This window comes from Brassica oleracea, chromosome C9 (assembly GCF_000695525.1).
Source record: "Brassica oleracea var. oleracea cultivar TO1000 chromosome C9, BOL, whole genome shotgun sequence".
Classification (NCBI taxonomy): domain Eukaryota; kingdom Viridiplantae; phylum Streptophyta; class Magnoliopsida; order Brassicales; family Brassicaceae; genus Brassica; species Brassica oleracea.
This window is the reverse complement of record NC_027756.1, coordinates 20652762-20673072: the sequence shown is the minus strand read 5'-3', so window position 1 is coordinate 20673072 and position 20311 is coordinate 20652762. Positions and strand designations below refer to the sequence as shown.

General features: G+C 35.9%; 3 protein-coding genes across 4 annotated transcripts; 2 read left to right on the top strand and 1 right to left on the bottom strand.

Moving 5' to 3' along the window:
- The first annotated feature begins 289 nt into the window (after window positions 1-289).
- LOC106315539 (uncharacterized RING finger protein P8B7.15c) lies at window positions 290-5963 on the top strand. Of its 2 annotated transcripts, none has more exons than XM_013753295.1 (16): window positions 290-726; window positions 948-1129; window positions 1630-1726; window positions 1891-1972; window positions 2069-2235; window positions 2317-2393; window positions 2522-2578; window positions 2673-2829; window positions 2922-3073; window positions 3162-3326; window positions 3410-3709; window positions 3931-3969; window positions 4080-4374; window positions 4468-4587; window positions 4672-4762; window positions 5148-5963. In XM_013753295.1, the coding sequence occupies exons 2-16, from the start codon at window positions 964-966 to the stop codon at window positions 5799-5801; spliced, it is 2619 nt and encodes an 872-aa protein (XP_013608749.1). In that variant the 5' UTR covers window positions 290-726; window positions 948-963; the 3' UTR covers window positions 5802-5963. The 2 variants fall into 2 exon arrangements, with proteins under 2 accessions (XP_013608749.1, XP_013608748.1); XM_013753294.1 differs by having other exon boundaries at window positions 290-646; window positions 5148-5801.
- Window positions 5964-6604: 641 nt separating this feature from the next.
- LOC106317206 lies at window positions 6605-8021 on the bottom strand. Its single transcript, XM_013755054.1, has 3 exons — window positions 7754-8021; window positions 7468-7676; window positions 6605-7328 (listed from the first exon to the last, which is right to left on the bottom strand). The coding sequence occupies exons 1-3, from the start codon at window positions 8001-8003 to the stop codon at window positions 6804-6806; spliced, it is 984 nt and encodes a 327-aa protein (XP_013610508.1). The 5' UTR covers window positions 8004-8021; the 3' UTR covers window positions 6605-6803.
- Window positions 8022-13008: 4987 nt separating this feature from the next.
- Window positions 13009-16399, top strand: LOC106316001. Its single transcript, XM_013753858.1, has 12 exons — window positions 13009-13309; window positions 13558-13633; window positions 13712-13795; window positions 13870-13986; window positions 14080-14430; window positions 14516-14725; window positions 14889-15013; window positions 15095-15194; window positions 15332-15391; window positions 15470-15556; window positions 15634-15768; window positions 15861-16399. Exons 1-12 carry the CDS (start codon window positions 13203-13205, stop codon window positions 16194-16196), a joined length of 1788 nt encoding a protein of 595 aa, XP_013609312.1. The 5' UTR covers window positions 13009-13202; the 3' UTR covers window positions 16197-16399.
- Window positions 16400-20311: the final 3912 nt, after the last annotated feature.

Genomic DNA, 20311 nt, shown 5'->3' with positions numbered 1-20311 from the left:
AAAAATTATTTTTTATTTTTTATATTTTATTTATTTAAATATTTATTTATTATATATATAAAGAACATGGACATAAAAGTTTTTTACTATTTAATGAAGAATATATTTTTGAAAATGTTTCCGTGATAAAAATGAAAAATAGTGGCACTAAAGAGGTAAAAATGTATATATGTCAATAAGAAAGAATTTAGGAAATTTAATGTATATAAGGAAAGAAACCGTGTTTCTGTCTGTATTCCAACTATAAATATCATAAAGATTGATTAAAGTTGTCCCCAATAAATTTTATTTTAACACACATTAAACAAAAATTCCACAGGACGCGATACGGGAGAGGGAGAGAGAGAGAGCTCCCTGGTTTCCAAACCCTAGATTTCAAGATCGATCTACCTGCTTCTCTTCGAGACACCGCACAGCTCGATTTTCCACGACGATTCTGTAGCTCGTCTTCGATCTCACCCAGATTCAATCAAGGGTCTCTTAAATTTTCGATCCTTCTCTCTACTGGTGGAATAGAGCTTCCGGATCTTACGGAACTGAAGCAAGTCGTCCGATTCGTAGCGACCGTTGTTGGTTTTTGGGCTTTGAGATCTTCAGAGGAGATTATCTGCGGCGCAATCACGGATTTGATCTCGTTCCTGAATCTGTAGGGACTTTTTTTTTTCTCGATTTGTAGATTTGGCGTGCTCTCTTGCTTCAAGCGTGGAGGGAGGTTTCGTCTCTGAAGTAAAAAATTGAAACTTTAGGTTTAATTTTATTGTATTTAGGGTTTGTTTTGGAAATCAAATCTTTGGCCTCGATTTCGATTTTTTTTTGTTTCTTTTATAAATCGAAGGCCTTGGTTTGGGTTTTCAAAACAGTAGCTTTGTCTTGTGAGTTCTTCGTCGTGTCATTATAATCTTATACTACAAAATTAGTAATACATATGTATTTGCTTTATTATTCAGATAAAAGAAAATTTCAATGGCAATATATTACAAGTTTAAGAGTGCAAGGGATTACGATACCATTGCCATGGATGGTCCTTTTATATCAGTTGGTATTCTCAAAGACAAAATTTTCGAAACTAAGCATTTGGGCAGTGGTAAAGACCTTGATATTGTACTCTCCAATGCCCAAACTAACGAAGGTTTGTATTCTCTGTCACAAGACTCAATTGTCTTGCGTGTGTGTTTATAGCTTGCTACGCTGTTTTGATTTAGCTGCTTTGCTAGTAAGTGTGACGATATGGTTGCACCTGTGATACAATCAACTTGATTTTATATGATGTTCCTATCTTTGAGCTAAGTATTAGGTTAGGTTATGTATTCATTGTCGCGTGTGTATATAGCTTTCTAAGTGAATCTCGTCTCTTCTTGATCAGTATCGTCTTGCTGTCTTTTGGATTTCTGTTTATGTCTTTTCAAACATAGTTTTGTTTGTTGCCAAATCAAGTATTGTGCTTTAGCTGTTTTGGTAGTCAGTGACAATATGGTTTATATGCTGTTCATCATATCTTTGAGCTGACTATGTTTTAGTGCTAGGCTAGATTCTGTGTTGCTTGGTTACCTTTGTGTTTATTAGTATACTGTGTCTTACCAACATGTTTGCACTCATGGTCTTTATATGTTCTCTGTTTTGAATTTTCAGAGTATTTGGATGAAGCGATGTTAATACCGAAGAATACATCTGTTCTAATTCGTCGTGTCCCAGGACGCCCTCGCATCACAGTTATTACTGCACAAGAGTACTTTCTCTCATATCTTTTGATTTCCATCTACTTTGTCCACTTATCTAGCTAAATTATCTTAAGCTAAAGAAAAGATGTTTAGCTAAAACCTAAGTTGAAAGTGTGACTGGCATTGATTTTCATGCTAAATATTAAATAATGCAATTTTCTGAACATTGCAGGCCTAGAATCGAGAATAAAGTGGAACATGTTCAGGCTGAAGCTAGCATTTCTCATGTTGCTGAACCATCTGCAGCAAAATATGTAAGTTGATTACGGTGAACATTTATCTTGGCGTTGAGTGCACTGGATTTTTTATAGCTACAAAAGTACTAATTTTCCCCTATTTTCACATTCTAGCCTGAAGATGAGTTTGATGAGTTCGGGAATGATTTTTACTCCATACCTGCTGTCCAAGTTGCACAGCATAACAATCCATGTCCTGTTCTTGCACCAACAGAGGAGAAAGTAGATGAAGAAAGCAAACTTCAGGCGTTAATTGACACACCAGCACTTGACTGGCAGAGGTAAGCTATCTTTCACAAATGGTAGACGTGTGATGTTTTAAGACATTTATCAACCCTCGTATTCTTATTCAATGTTAACAGACAAGGTCAAGATAATTTTGGGGCCGGGAGAGGTTATGGAAGGGGTATGAATGGAAGGATGGGTGGACGTGGTTTTGGTAATCTTCATATTCTTTGTAATTATTGTATTCTAGGATGTCTTCATTAACTTTTGTCAAAGATTTTTTATTATATTCTATTTGCAACAAGTTCTAAGATACTGAGTTTGTTTTGTTGGCTTGGATAGGAATGGAAAGGAAAACACCACCTCCGGGATATATTTGCCATCGTTGCAATGTCCCTGGTATGTCTGCTTTAGTTGTGTATATACTTTATTTTTCTTACATATTTCTATATAGATAAAAAGTGCTAAGAGCATCTTTTATTGACTGTATTAGGACATTTAATTCAGCATTGCCCCACAAATGGTGACCCTACCTACGATGTTAAGCGAGTCAAACCACCTACTGGTATCCCCAAGTCCATGTTGGTGGCAACCCCTGATGGCTCTTACTCGTTGCCAAGTGGCGCAGTTGCAGTTCTTAAACCAAATGAGTAAGTTGTGCTTAATCAGTATGGGAATGGTGCTATTTGGTACTTTCTCGCATATATTGATTATAACGTGAGAGTGCTTATTGTGTCTTCAGGGATGCTTTTGAGAAGGAAATGGAGGGATTGCCGTCAACGACACGCTCTGTAGGAGAACTTCCGCCCGAGCTAAAGTGTCCGCTCTGCAAAGAAGTAATGAAAGATGCTGCACTTACAAGCAAATGTTGTTTCCAGAGCTTCTGTGACAAGTGTAAGTACTCACAATGCCTTTTCACTGCCTTCCGTTGACTGTTACCAGTTCATAACTATTCTTCTTACTTTGGTTATATGCAATTCAGGTATCAGAGATCACATTATTGCAAAGTCGAAGTGTGTCTGTGGAGAAACTGATGTACTTGCTGACGATCTTCTACCAAACAAGACGCTAAGGGATGCCATAAACCGTATTTTGGAAGCCGGAAACGATAGCATTGAGAATGCCGGCAGCGCGGGCCATATCACAGGTCTGGAATTACTTTAATTCATGTGTGTGTTTAAACCTTGTTTGATCAGTCGTCAATGCTAAATCATCATGGACGTAATGTAGATTTGGAGTCTGCACGCTGTCTTCCTCCTCCCAAGGGTCGATCTCCTGCTGCATCTAAAGGCGAGAAGAAACCAGGTCATAGTAATAACAACGATGCGCCAACAGTAAAACTGCCAACGGAAATTGCAGAGATCACAAGTGCCCCTCGGGCATCTGCAGAAGATAAAACGGAAAAGCCAGTGGATGCGTGTGAAAGCACTCAAGGGCCCGGTGCTGTGAAAGAAGCAACAGTCTCAAAGATGAATACGCAAGCTCCTCCCAAGGAAGAAGTGCAGCAACAGGTTGCTGCTGGAGAGCCAGGTAAAAGAGATATGTGTAATCCTGATAGTAACTTTACAGTACATTGTGAATAACTGATAGTGAAAGCTCACTTTCCCCCCTTTTACTGAGATAAGATCAAGTTTGACTATTTCCATCTGGAATCTTTTCATAATTTTCATTACTGATGAACAGTAGATTTTGCAGATTTGTATATGTAATTTAATGATTAACAGTCTTCGTACTTTTTTGTCATTTGTCAGCAAAAAAGAAGAAGAAGAAACCCAGAGTTCCTGGAACTGGTAAGCTTTCTTTCTTATGCTCAATGCTCAATGCCCTGTCATGTTCATTCTTCCAAGTTTCAAGCCTGTGGTAACCGAACCAAAGGTGTAACTGATCGTTTTTCTTGTAGAGATGCAACAGTGGAATCATGTGCCGGATCTAGCAGGCCCTGACTACAATATGATGCAAATGGGTCCGGGTCCGGGTCCAGGTCCCCAGTTCTTCAACGGCATGCAACCTGCCTTCAACGGCTTTCATCCCGGCTTCAATGGGTTTCCAGGCCCTTTTCCGGGCCAGATGCCTCCATTTATGGGGTACGGAATAAACCCGATGGAGATGGCATTTGGTAGGGGTATGAATATGATGCATCCAGATCCATTTGCTGCACAGGGATTTGGATTCCCTAACATACCACCACCTCACAGGTACAAGAACAACAACACACTTGATGCTCTTTTGTCAAAATAACAGTCAAGTTTTGTTAACAATGTAATGATGAAACTTTGGTGTGGATGCAGAGACTTGGCGGAGTTGGGAAACCGTATGAATCTCCAACGTGCCATGATGGGAAGAGACGAAGTCGAATCCCGAAAAGCTGAGATGCTAAGGAAACGGGAAAACGATAGACGAACCGAAGGGTACATCACAAGAAACATTATTACCTATTACATTCAGAGAAGGATATGTTATTTGACCTAATAAACATTTGTTTTGTGTAACAGTGGGAAGATGTTTAGAGATGGAGAGAATAGCAGAATGATGATGAACAATGGGACTTCAGCGTCTGCATCATCCATCAACCCTAATAAATCTGTATGTTTCCTCTTGTTGTCTCATCTTTCTCTTTTTCCATGTTTTACCAGTTATTCATTTATTTTTCGTTTTATTATTAGAAAATGGCTCCCCACAAAACTTCAAAAAACGAAGGAAATTCATTACAGAAAGTTTGGGGGAGTGTTTTGTAAGAAAGCCAAAAGTATTGGCACTAGCCGTAATTTTTCTAATTTAAATGCAGTTTTAATACCAAGAACAAGAAAGAACACGATTAGAATGGTAGACGGCCAGGGATATATCTTGGACTTTAAAGCCCAGCTATTTGTTAATGTTGGGCCGAGTAGTCCAATACTACTTCCTCGGAATTATATATATATATTCCTTTGATTGGGCTAATAATTTGATTATTACTGGTTTCTCACAGCGACAAGCACCTCCGCCACCGAATACGGAGTACGACCGACGCAGACGGCCGGAGAGATTGTCTCCCGAGCATCATCCGCCGACGCGTAAGTCAAAGTCTCCGTCTCGCGATTCCAAGAGAAAATACGAACGCTATCCCGAGGAACGTGATCGTCAACGCGACCGTGAAAGGTCGTCCCGTCACCAGGACCTAGATCGTGAACACGACCACCGCACTCGCGACCGTCGCGATGAAGACAGAAGCCGAGACCACCGTCACAGCCACCGAGATTCGGAACGCAACCAACATCACCACCGTAAACGATCGGAACCTCCGCCGTCGGAGGCAACAGCTGCAACTAAATCAGAGATGGAAAAGTCAAGCGTGTTCGCTCGGATAAGCTTTCCGGAGGAAGAAACTTCCAGCAAACGAAGAAAGGTGTCTTCGTCTTCTTCTGCTTCCGTGGCGGAGCCGCCTGTCGCCGTCAGTACATCAATGCACCGTCACAGTCGTAAGGAGATTGAGGTAGCAGATTACGAGTCGAGCGACGAAGATAGGCATTTCAAGAGGAAGCCATCGAGGTACGAGCGATCTCCACCAGTGGTGATTACTGATGTGAGTGATGATAAGCATCGATACTCGAAACGCGGCAAGGGAGAGAGATCTCGAGCTTAGCTCTTCTTTTTTTTTTTTGTGTGATTTGCCTTAAGGCGGGAAAATTTAAAAATAAGAATATCTTTCTTTTATTTTCTTGTAACGAACAGATAGTAGACCTCTTTTGTTGTCCATTGAATGCTTTCCTTTTTTTTGGTAATGGAATTCGATTTGGTGACCTTTATTTTTCTTTTTGACTTGTTCCTGGTTCATTTGTTTATCTGATCTAAATGACATGAGTGAATTTACTACATTGAGATATATTAGTTTTTAAATTGTTCTTTGTTTGTTACCATTCAAATCTTGTTTATTCTACATTTCTGTGCTTTGAGAAATACTGCGTGTAAGATTCACCCGTTTCTATTTGGTTAACGTGATTGAATTAAACGTATTCATGAGTATGGATCAAATTATTTCATGAAAACCGTCAACATATATAACTTCCAAAAAGTGATTTAAGAGAATTTTCATCGTAAATTTTGAAATTCTCTCACACTACCGCTCCAATAAACCTTTTAAAATTAATACATCCCAACTCCTAAGAGTATTATTTTTAGGAAAGATTTCACCAAAAGTCATATAACTTAACTTATTTAATTTTAAATATTAAAAATAAGAATTAACTTGGAGATGACATTGAGATAAGAAGTTTCTTAAAACTTTTTGAAGGTATCTTATTGGAAAGTCTCAAAGACGGTTCTCATATAGTTTATTTTGATCACTGGAGATTTGTTAGAGATCAGCAATAAAAATCGGCAATATAAAAGGTAGAAATACAAAAGGATCAATTTAATAAAAAATGTAATAATTTGTTTTTCCCTTTTCGTTTCTTTTTTTTTTCTCTCTCGCAAATAATCAAAGCTGAACTAAAAGACCCTAAAACTAACAAAGCAAATCTTGTTTTTAAGTTACTGTGACCAAATAATTAACCTGTAATAAACCCCCAACCAATGACAAGATATCTTGCCCGCAAATCCTTAAGCCGCATGTATCACGTTGGCGATGTCTGAACTATCAGGAGGACTAAGCATTCGGGTGCAATGGTGATTGTCTCGTCTCTGAACCTCCACCTAGCTTCAGCGAAAGAGACTGATCGGATTCACCATTCTCTTTTGGCTCTCCAAGGCTGAGCTTAGTAGTCATACCAAGAAGCCCATTGACATTGAAGGGAGCTTTCGAGTGCACTGCAGTTGGTCTGAGAATCTCGTGAGTTTCCTCTTTCTTGGCTGGTTCAAGAACATAACCCGCAGACCATACTGGGAATGGAAATGGGTAATATGGTGAGAAGTAGCCTGGATAGAGTACCGGGTACGAGCCAGGTCGTTGCGGTTGAGGTTGTGAACGCAGTTGTGTGGTTGGGGGGGTTGGTTCCTTAATGGTAGAGTTTGTTGAGTCCATTGATTCAGATTCTTCGATTTTGAAGATCGGTGTTGCATGAATGGAATTACGAGCAAATTTCTGGTGAACCGAATCACCCCTTTGCATTTTTGTTTCCACACGAGTGTTCTCTGCTTTTGGTGCTTGCAAATCCAATGGAGTATCTCCTCCCTGCAAGGATTATATTACATCATAATAAGGAGAATAAAATAAAAGTAATGCATTTCAAGATCAAGTTCATGTGAGAAGTCATCTTGCGAGTTAAAAAAATAAGCTTGTTTAACTATAAAGATGATTTAACAGGACCAACCTCATGAGGAATCATATCAAAGAGACTAGAACGTCTTTTGCGACGAGACACATCAGATAGTCTCATGAAATGCTTCTGAGCATGGCTAGCAACCTGTGTTGGTGTCCTTGTCCTCACATATTTTCTTGAAATGCCTCTCCAATCACCTTTGCCTAGCTTCTCTAAACCTAACAAGTACATCCTATGTTCTTCCTCTGTCCATATAGCTCCTACAAAACCAGATCAAACGAACAAATCTATTATCAATCTCACAAAGAAATGGGATATGAGTCAGAGTTATAGATACCTTTCTTTCTCTCGCGGCTAGAGGAAGAGCCAGCAACGAAACCCTCAGAAGTGTAACCATCACCAGCGACATGGTCAGGGACAGCACCCGGAGAACCCGACCCATGCCCATGGCTAAGAAGATTACCCATACTAGCACTTTTCCTGATCGAACCTCCGGTGAGCCTTACACCAAAAAGCATCACCCCACGACTGGGACATGTCCTAGAGTTGTGACCATTGTGATTGCAGTGAGAGCATCGCCGCGTCATGACCGGAACCCGAGTTTCTTCTGACCAATAGGATCTGATCAGAGATGAAGAAAGAAAGACAACAGTTTATATATGTGGTCTTGCTAGACTTATTGTACGAATCTTTTAATATTTTCTTTGATATTGTTATTATGTGTTCATATATAAACTCGGAAATTGTTTGGTGTATAATTCATAGGTGGATTTTCCTTTTCTTTTCCATATTTCCATATTGACTTTACAGTCAATGCAATGTGTCCATATTTGTAGATTTTTTGGGGAAAAACTTATAAATTACTTGATCTCATTAGTCCAATTTAGCTGTTACTATTAAATGATAATCTCATTTTTATCTTAAAATTTTCAAGGATACAGGTTGTCTTCATTTTTAAAATTTACTTTACAATATATAATTTACATGTCTTTCCGTTTTTAACATGATAAGACCATATAACTTAATTTACAAGTTAATGCCACAGCGAATCGCATAAGTGTAGATAATCTTTTTTCCTTATATTCATGCACATCGGTTCATAATAAGCCAGTTTCTAGTTTTAGTGACTGTATAAAGCTATCCAAGTGTCCTATGCCAGATAATTATGAATCTCTTGTATAGGATAATTAATATTTTGTTTCTAATTACATTAAAATGAATGTTCATAAAAAATCTGCGAAATTTAACCAAATAACTATGATTGATCCAATAAAGCCAAAATATCAATTACACAATCTACATTTTAAAGTATGTAGCCTCGACAAAAAAAAGTATGTAACAGCTCCTTCACGCGTTTCATACAAAACTTTGACTAGATTTTTCGAAGTTACGGACAAAGTAAATAAATATAAGAAAAGAATAAAAAAATAAAACATCTATTTAACATTAAAGCACTATGAAAAGAAACAAATGCTAACATCTCACATAAAAGAAAACCAGATATTGGTTTAATAAACGCCATAAAACTAAGACATTTTCGACTTTGAACTATGATTATATGAAGATATATATATATATATATTTAACAATACAACTCAAAATATCCAAAACTGTACTCTTTCATCCAAAACTGTACTCATAACTAAAATATGTTATCTTTTAAATTTTCCTCTTTCTAAAGAAAAAAAAATTCATGATTGCTATTTTTTTTTTATCATGAATTTTTTTTTTGCTAATGACTAATGTCCCACACGATCATTTTATATATATATATATTTTTTTTTTACAACGAACAATTCTATTAGTCAGACGGAGGTAATCTGGATACCAGACCGAAATAGAATAACCAATATAACAAATCTCTCTATGAAAAGATCTCGTAATAAACAGTCCGCAAATTCATTATGTGCAATTCCAATTTATAGAGACATTTAGCTACTTATGTATGTATTTTTTTGTGCATTATGTATGATGTTTTAGATAATTTTTATACTCCTTCCATTTCAATATGTATGATGTTTAAGATAATTTTTGTTGTTCTTATGAAATTATAGTTGTACCACAAATTTAATACTATTTTCAAATTTATCTTTTAAATAATTATTTTAAATTTATGATTAAAAATTTAAATGTTCAATTAATTACCCTAAACTATTTATAAATGTTTATAAATAATTGACAAAACATTTATAGAAGTATTTAAATTCAATTCCATCCCTAGATATTAAACCCTAAACAATAATCACTAAACTCTAAAAAAATTATTCGAAATATCATAAGTTAACTAATATTTTTAAAATTTACACTCAATCAAAATACTCTAGCATTTGATTTTAGGGTTTAGTAATTATTGTTCATGATTTATTATTTATATTTGTGGTTGGGTTTATAAGCTTTTATAAATGATTAATAAAAGTTAGTTTAATTTTTATTATAAAATTAAAGTATTTATGAAGATGATTATTTTTAAAATAAAGTTAAATTGATATCAAGTATGTGGTAAAAGTTTTTTAAAAAATTGGTACTATGACAATTGAAAGAAATGTTCATTTTGCTTGGTCAGATCTTATACGATCCCCTAAGAAGTTATCTCAGCCGTCCATATTACATTCTTTGTCGGTGGCATATTCTATTGCATATCTGCACCTTGGCATATTTGAAGACCTCTCTCAATCCTTTTTGTTTGTTGTCACTAATCATTTTGTATGTAAACGTTACTCAAAACTTCACCCAACAATAAATCGATTTTAAAAAATTCCAACTATTTTTATACTCATGTGTAGTCTGTATATATGAATATGATTTGTATTGTTATGTTGCTTATGTCACTCGTTGGAGCCAGGAAAGGTTTCTAAAGGGCTCAAAGCAGACCTTATATGGGCTTCGAAACTTGGGTAAGCCTAATATACAAGTCTCAAATCTCATATAAGATCTGCTTCTAAGAAAATAAAATTAATAATTATTCAACACTAAATCATATTTTCAATTATGAATCATTGCTAGATTTTTTTACCAGAGAAAAAAAAGAATCACTGCTAGATTTTTGTTTAGACTACTTACAGTGAGAGATTTATCAACTGTTGATAAGCTTACAATGGTTTGTTGTAAAAGTAAAAGATACGATGTGGCAAAATCAGTGTTGAAATTTATCGACGTGTGTTGAAAAAAAAAGTGAATCCTCATTGTCTGACGTGGCGAATATTGATTGGACCAATATTTAGAAAAAGAAAGAGTTGCTTTATACTAACTTTTTCATCTCTATTATTTAACATCAATTATTTTATAATAATTATAATTATATATATATATATATATATATTATATCAAAATTCATCATTTTTTTATATTATATAAATAGATATGTGTTTCATTTCATTTGAATACAGAAAAAAATTCATCTTTTTTACTTATAAGATGTAATCACAAAAGCATAAAGTAAAAGTATAAATAAAGTTGGTAGGACATGGTGTTGTAATTTTTTTTAAACAAAATTATTGGAAAGAATAAAAATTGAATAGGTGTTGAATTATGATGTGGAAAAAAAAAATGATGCCTAAGAGAGAGAAAATGAGGTGGAGCGAAAATATTTCTATACTCATGTGTAGTCTGTATATATGAATATGATTTGTATTGTTATGTTGCTTACGTCACTCGTTGGAGCCAGGAAAGGTTTCTAACGGGCTCAAAGCAGACCTTATATGGGCTTCGAGACTTGGGTAAGCCTAATATACGAGTCTCAAATCTCATATAAGATCTGATTCTAAGAAAATAAAATTAATAATTATTCAACACTAAATCATATTTTCACTTATGAATCATTGCTAGATTTTTTTACCAGAGAAAAAAAAGAATCACTGCTAGATTTTTGTTTAGACTACTTAGACCATTTACAATGGACCTGTTGAATAAATATTTAATCAGTTTAAACCAATGTAGTGGGGTGTTGAATTAAGAAAAAATATAGGTGGAGTAAACACCCGTTGGAAAACTTCAACATGTTGAAGAAAAAACAGATAGGATCCACACTGCTATATATTCTATTCTCATTGGTTGTTTACATTTTAGTGTTTTTCTATTTTCACCATATTCTTAGAACTCAATTATTTTATAAAAACATAACTTTTTAAAATCTAAAAATTATAGCAAAATTCATCATTTCTTATAGTCTATAAATAGAGATTACTTTCATTTAATTTGGATATATATTAAAAACGTCACTTTTTCTTTATAATTTTATTTTTTTATTATTAATCAAGTGTTTTGGTATTCTTAAACTATTTTTTTTTTGCTAAATAGATATTCATTATAATCTGTTAATATCTTAAATAATTATTAATATGTAGCTACTAAATTATAATTGATATGTGTGAATTAAAAATAATAAAGTAGGGTGTTGAATTTTATTAAACAAAACTGTTGTAGAGTATAAAAATGAAATGTGTGTTGAATAATATGTGGAAGAGAGAAAAGATGATGTGGAGTGTTAAAAAGAGAAAAATAAGGTGTTGAATAAATCAAACCATTGTTGATAGTACAATGAGAGATTTATCAACTGTTGATAAGCACAATGGTTTGTTGTAAAAGTAAAAGATACGATGTGGCAAAATCAGTGTTGAAATTTATCAACAGGTGTTGAAAAAAAAAGTGAATCCTTCTTGTCTGACATGGCGAATATTGATTGGACCAATATTTAGAAAGAGAAAGAGTTGCTTTATACTAACTTTTTTCATCTCTATTATTTAACATCAATTATTTTATAATAATTATAATTATATATATATATATATATATATATATATATATATATATATATATTATATCAAATATATTCTATAAATAGATATTTGTTTCATTTCATTTGAATACAGAAAAAAATTCATCTTTTTTACTTATAAGATGTAATCACAAAAGTATAAAGTAAAAGTATGAATAAAGTTGGTGGGACATGGTGTTGTAATTTTTTTTAAACAAAACCATTGGAGAGAATAGAAATTGAGTGGGTGTTGTATTATGATATGGAAAAAAAAAGATGATGTGTAAGCGAGAGAAGATGATGTGGAGCGAAAATAGGTTGTTGTAAACATGTAACCAATGTACATAGTCTTTGTGGAAAAATAAAGCTAGATTTTTGTTTAGCGCGAAAATAAATTCCGAAAAGAGTTTGTCACGTTGAATATGAAATTTAACTGACTTTTCAAAATTAGGAGAAAAAAACAGGAATTTTTTTAGTCAGAACATTAAATTCTCGTATTGATTCGTACTGACATGGACAACATTAACTATAGTCTATAGTACCATCCCTTACATTTTGGCGGGTTCCCAACAGTATTTTTAGTAGAGTAACATCAGTATATTTAAGCGAGTTTTCCACATTATGTAAGAGCAAATATTTTGAAAAGCCTTTTTGTTTTACGAGTGGTAAATAATCTGAAAAGTCGTTTGTTTTCTTTTCTCGAAAGAGGAGAAAAATGGATTTAAGAATTTTTTAAATGATTGAAAAAAATGAATTGAATGCAATTCAACAACCATAAAGTGAAGAGAATTGAATATTTTGCAGGAAGCAAAACCTGATCAAACCTGGTCCCCTTTCTTTTGGGTTAACCTACAATTTCTCGTCTCTGCATTTACTTCTTCATTCTTTCTCCTTTCTTCAAATTTGAACTCACTCCTTTCTGGACCTTCTCTAGTTATAGTTCTTCATACACCCATTTCTTATTTGTCCAGTGATATTTTCTGGAGACTCTGATCAATTTCTCACGCTCTAATTTTTAATCATTTTGCCTGAGATGGGTGATCTCAGTTTGAATAAAGACGGTACAAACCAGAGAAGAAACAGAGAAAATGAAGATTCTTGGCATTGCCTGGATTCTCATAAACATGGACGGTCTAAAAGGTACCTTCTCTTCGATAGTTTAAGCTCAATCTTCACCACACTGAGTCTATATGTAAACTTCATAAAGGAGTAGTTGAGATCAAACTTTCTTTAGGGTCTCAAAAGTTACTCTCGAGGTTTCTTGTACACCAAGTGTTTGGTTCAACGAGAAAGATATAGAAACTGTTAAGCAAAGAAAACGCATCTAGAGATTTCTTTTGTTATTAATGTTTCTACTTAAAGTAATTTGTGGTTCATGATTATTCTAGTGCATCGTCAGAGCGAGACCTCCAAGTTTCTAGTGATGGAGCTTCACCATTTCCCAAACATTACCCTAGAATGCAAGTAAGACCTAGATATTGTATTTCATGTGATCATTTTTTTCTTTTGAAGTTGATTTGTTTTTTCTTTTTTCTTCCAAAGACATCCTCTGTTCAAACAACAGCAAACAAGAAACCAAAAGCTCTGAATGCTCCTTCACAAGATAGAGCATCTCTGGAACGAGATGTAAGCCTTAGGACCTTTCTTCATGTCTCATCGTCTTTAACAGGCACCATCATGTTTTGAGTTTTGCTACACAGGTTGAGCAGCTTCATCTGCGTCTACAACAAGAAAAGTCTATGAGAATGGTGTTAGAGAAAGCTATGGGGCGTGCTTCAAGTAGCTTATCTCCAAGGCACAGACATTTTTATTCTCAGGTTACTTTAGTGTTTACAATCCAGCCTACACTTTTTTTTTTTTGTAAATACAAATTTGTGAGACTTTGTTTATGTGCTTTGGATGATTTTAAGGCAAAGGAACTTATCACTGAGATCGAATTGCTTGAAGAAGAAGTCGCGAATCGCGAGCATCATGTGCTCTCTTTGTACCGGAATATCTTTGAAGAGACAATAAGCAGAGCATCTTCAAAGCAAAGCTCAGTGATTTCTTCTCCAGCTCATCATATAAAGCAACCACCAAGAAAACACCCAAGTGTCATTTCAAATGCATTTTGTTCCTCCAATAACTTCTCTCTAAAGCCTTGGCATGCTATGGTTACTTTTAAAGATTTGAGCAGAAAACCCTCCAAAAAGGATCAGTCTTCTCAGTTCCAGGATAATAGCTGTCTTCCTTCAATAAAAAGTTGCTCAGGCCAAGCAAAAGTATTTGATAAAAACCCTAATTTTCATCTTTGTTGAGACTTTTTCTGATTTTTATATGTTTTTTTGTTGTGTTTTCTTATTTCAGTCCTATTCAAAGGATTCAGTAACGGAGATAACTCCATCACAGAGAACTCTTAAGGATCATTTGTACCAATGCCCTAGCAAGTTGTCTGAAGAAATGGTCAAGTGTATGGCTTCAGTGTACTTCTGGATTTGCAGCAGTTCCATGTCGGCAGATCCTGAGAAGAGGAAAAAAGATTCACCAATCCTATCAAGATTGGCGGCTAGCAATGTGGTTATTCCCAGTGGCGGATGGAGGAATGTAAATAGGTGGGGGCACGTATATATAAAATATTTTTCAGTTGGAGGCATTTCATAGACACCATAATTACCGAAGAAAATTATAAAATGAGATGGGGGCACGTGACCCCATACCCTTGGCAGTACGTCCGCCCCTGGTTATTCCCAAGAATGTTATGGGTGAAGACCGATCTTGGTCATGCAGATCCATAGTGGAAGTATCTTTGATCTCATCAGACAAGAGAATATTCTCGCAAGCATCATATGCTATTAACAACTATAGGTTAGTCCAATAACTAGGTTATTTCCTTGAAAAAAAATTTCAGAATTGGTTTTGACTAGAAGATATGATTTTGACTTACAGGCTCCTTGTTGAACAACTGGAGAGAGTTTCTATAAATCAAATGGAAGGAAATGCAAAATTAGCATTTTGGATCAACATCTACAATGCTCTCCTTATGCATGTAAGGACATATTGATTTGATAAAAAAAAATGAAAAAAAATCCTTTTTGGCTTTGCTATTTCTTGATTCTATGAGGATAATAATCTATTTATCTTTTTTTTGGTGTAAATGTTAAATAATCTATTTATCTTCTCTAGGCATACCTAGCATATGGTGTACCAGCTAATTCTCTCAGAAGGTTAGCTTTGTTTCACAAGGTATTCTAATTTGATCTCAATAGATGAAAATAGATTCATACTTGAGCAGATACCTATAGGTTTCATTGTATAGTGCAGTCTGCGTATAATATCGGTGGACACATCATAAATGCAAACACCATTGAATACTCCATCTTCTGCTTCCGGACTCCACGAAATGGACGTGTAAGAAGCATTATACCTTATCCTTTTTCAACATAGAAATCAACTTTTGACACTTTGCATTCCTTCATACATTGTAGTGGTTTGAGACCATAATCACCACCGCCTTGAGGAAGAAGCCAACTGAAGATAAAGTAAGCTTAAAGTTCAGTCTTCACAACCCAGAGCCATCTCTCTGCTTTGCTCTTTGCACTGGTGTACTCTCAGATCCAGTGGTAACATTTTTGACTCTTTATTACTAATCTTATGCACATTTATGGTTTTTATGGTGAACTGAAATTGGAGCTTATATGATTGTTGGGTGCAGTTAAAGGCATACACTGCCACAAACATTAAAGAGGAACTAGAAGCTTCGAAAAGGGAGTTTCTACGGGCAAACATGGTTGTAAAAACACAGAAGAAAGTGTTCTTGCCTAAGATTATTGAGAGGTTTACAAAGGAAGCTTCTCTTAGCCTTGACGATTTGGTGAGATGGTTAATAGATAACTCAGACGAAAAGCTTGGGGAATCGATACAAAAATGCGTGGAAGGTAACCCAAACTACAAGAAAGCGTCTCAGGTGATTGAATGGTTGCCATACAGTTCAAGGTTTCGTTATGTATTCTCAAAGGACTTGATGGAGAAAAAGCTTTGGTGGGTTTAAAACAATATTGCCTAAGAAACCTCTTGATGCCCCTGTTCTCTAGTTTCAATAGACCCTTGTAATGTTTGTAATGAGATAATGGAAGAGAAGCACTGTAGAATCTGTCAGGCTGACTGATAAATTTGTAGCCATAGATTCTCTCTATATCTGCTTTAACAGAATATACAACAACGCAGATGAAACAGTCATTGTCTTCGGACTGTGAGCCATATGTAGAAAAGAAAAAATATCGTCAATGGAGTGGAGCATGAACTGAAGGTTTATTGGCCTTTAGACAAGCTCACAAAACTCTTTCTTCTACAATTCAACAGCTCGGACAGAAGTTCAGCAAATTTCCACTCTTAAGGGAAGGACCATAATGAGAAATGTAAAAATCCAAAGCTATTCGAACTAATAACAAAGTGTAGGTGATCGAACTAATAACAAAGTGTAGGTGATCCCATCATCCCAAGTCTATGGTCCTCCATGCACATTTTGGACCATTTATTGGGCTTTAAAAGACGTACACACCTTGCACATTATCAATGGGGTACACCATGAATGTGTTACCATGAACAAACTGGAAAATAATTTCATATTCCTTTAATTGTTATTTTTTTTTTATTTTTTTTATCATCTGGGAATATTATTAAACGTCAAAGCCCAACAAAGGAACTAAGCTCAACACAAAGCAAACATAAAGCCTAGACTACGGGCCACATCTACAAAAACTCCATGGGCCAACAGCCCAATAGAGAAAACCGTAGAGGAAAATCGTCAGTGACCACCACATGTCCGATCGACACACGATTCAAAGACACGCGTCAAGTCGGAAACCATCACTTCCTCCGGAAGGGTTACGTCGGAGCTCCGCCATCAGCAGAGATAGATCGGTGAAGACCATCCAAACGAAGAAGTCTTCATAGAAGCAAACGCAACCGGATCGTCTTTTCAGAAAAAAACCATCGTCTTCAATCGATTCAAAGAACTCCGACCTTCGGAGGATGAAATCGAGAGTCGATGGAGAAGTGAAGGACTTGAATTGACGATCAGACATAGCCGGCGAAAACGACGCTACTAAGCCGCCGAATCCCGAAGACAAAGCCGGCGAAGCAGGTGCTATAGAAGCCACCGCTTCCCAGAGTCTAAAGCCGGACGACCATCAGAGGAGCAGATGCGACGCCGGAAGCAGGGGCCGGTCGGAAACACCGAAACCGGAAAGCAAAAAACATCGGACTCTTTCTTCCTCCGAACAATCTCCAAACCTTCTGAAAGATTTTTTTTTTTTTTTTGATAAGAAGGCTGGAGGTTTCGAGAGAACAAATCTCTCACTAAGAGAGGAGAGAGAGTCTACTCCGTCAGTCCCATATCAATTCCTTTAATTGTTATTCTAGTATTAGAAGAAAAAAAAAAGACAAGCTAGAATAGAAGAGAAAATGAATGGGTCTCTGAAAAGTCATACGAGGAATGGTAGAAGCTCTGCCTTCTCTCTAAGATTAAGAGAGAGAGAGTCTTCGTGGTGGTTCCTCACGATGGTACTGACTCTGGCACACGGTGGTCTCCTCGACGCGGTGTGGCCGGCTCTGACTCCAGCGTCACACCTTTCTCACGGTGGACAGCTGGCTTTTTGACTCCGGCGTTGTACCTGGCTTTAAGGTGAACAACCGGTTTTAAGATCCGCGTCGTCTGATCCTTCGCAGTCGACGGCGGTTTTATTTGGAAGCGTTCTCTGACTTTGCTCTCGGCGGATGAGATCTCGTGATGATTTCGATGGAAGCTCTCCGGCGTTGAGTTTGTGATGATGAGGATGTAAGAGAACGGGAAGGATGAGATCTCGGAGATGGCTTGCTTAAGCTCTCCGGTGAAAGAGTGGGTGACGAAGTTGGGAGCGGTGGTTTGTCTCCGGCGTGATTCGGCAAAACATTCAGCGTTTCGTTTTTCTCCGGCGAAAATCTCGGCCATTGGATCACGGAGTGTGATCGTATGACGCGTGTTGCGTGCTTTCGGTGGGTTCAATATGTGGCGTCCATGCGAGTTGACCAGACGCGTGTGTCGCGTGATGATGGATTCAACGCGTGGATGAACACGGGTGTGGGTTTGGGCTTTTAGGCCCAGGTTTTATGTTTGCCCTTTGTTTCGGGCTTTGGTGTGTGTTTTTTTTTTTAAATTGTAGTTTGGTTTTTGGGCTTTTGGCCTTTTATTAAATAATATTAGATTGAAAAAAAAAAAAAAAAAAATGAACTGATGTTTGACCGTTTGACTGCAAATATTTAACAAGGAATGCACGTGCGGATGTGACACCTGCACGTGTGCTTTGCTGTAATGGGTGGTCTTGGCTCGCATGGGAATGTGTGCGCCACGTCAGTTCCACATGAGATGCAAAAGAAATTACGCACAAACCAACTTGCTTCTCTCTTTTCAATTTCTATTCACGATTTTCAAGCTTTCTCCGAAGATTCTTCAAACCATTTTTATTCTTTTTCTTTATTAATCATTAATGAAGTTATGACTACGAAAACAAATCATTGATGCAATTATAATCAGATAGGCCTGGGACGGATCGGGTATCCGGACAATTTTAAGATATCCAGATCCGGATCCTTATCCGGCGAATCCGTAATTTTACTATCTTTATCCGGATCCGGGTTCGCGGATATCCGGGTGTCGGATATCCTTTTAAAAATTATAATATCCGGCGGATATCCGGATCCGGATTTAGACCCTTAAAATAAATAAAAATTTATATTAATATATATAAAATATTAACAATAATTTAAAAATAGAAAAGATATATAATGTTTTTATTTATTTCTATGTATAGTATTACAAAATTTACATAAAATTTATATATAGTATTATAAAAATGAAAATTTATTAAATAAAATTAGTTTTTATATATAGATATTACTATTTTTGAAATAATTATTAATAAAATTTACGGATCCGGATATCCGGACCAAAAAATCAAGATATTCAGATCCGGATTCGGTTTTGACGGATCTAACATTTTACTATCCGGATCCGGATTCGGTCTCTCTGGATATCTGGATTTTCGGATCGGATCCGGATCGGATCTCGGATCGAATCCGGATCTCATATAAAAGTCTTAGGCCTACCTATCTCCATTTTTGGCATGGGAATCTTAATTATCATATAAGACCATTTCCAATCCACCCATATTTCTATCACTATATTTTTCCCTAAAATAGAGAAACTCTATTATAGAGGTGAAAATGCTCTAATGTATGGATTCGGTTTTGACGGATCTAACATTTTACTATCCGGATCCGGATTCGGTCTCTCTGGATATCTGGATTTTCGGATCGGATCCGGATCGGATCTCGGATCGAATCCGGATCTCATATAAAAGTCTTAGGCCTACCTATCTCCATTTTTGGCATGGGAATCTTAATTATCATATAAGACCATTTCCAATCCACCCATATTTCTATCACTATATTTTTCCCTAAAATAGAGAAACTCTATTATAGAGGTGAAAATGCTCTAATGTATGTTTCTATAATAGAGTTTCTCTATTTATATGGGAAAATATAGAGATATGATATTTCTACCTCTAAATATAGAGGCAAAAAGTAATTAAGTAATTTTTTTTTATATTTTCTTCTAAAATAGAGGAACTCTATTACAGAGGCATACATTGGAGCATTTTCATCTCTGTAATAGAGATCTCTGTTTTAGAAGAAAATATAGAGGTGTACATTTCAAGAAAGATGATTCGCGTACTTTTGTTTTTATGTGCCATTTTTATTTGTGTTTCTATTTATGGTTTATTCGTTGGAAAATTTACTCCGAGTGAATTTAAGATGAATATCGGTTTAATTTTCTTTACATCGCTTCTCCTTGTAATTGCTTGCATGATTAATGTAAACGGTTCCTTTTAATATTAATAATATTCTAATAATTTTTATTTATGTGCATTAGAAATTCAAATGGCAAAAATCGAGAAACTTCAGTTTCCGGCATTGGAAGTAACTGGGACAAACTACACGGCATGGGTTACAAATATGGAGCTTCATCTAGATTCCGAGGAAATACTCGGAACAATAAAAGACGGCAATATATCAACCTCTCATGAAAAGGCTAAGGCCGTGATATTTCTGAGAAGGCATCTAGAT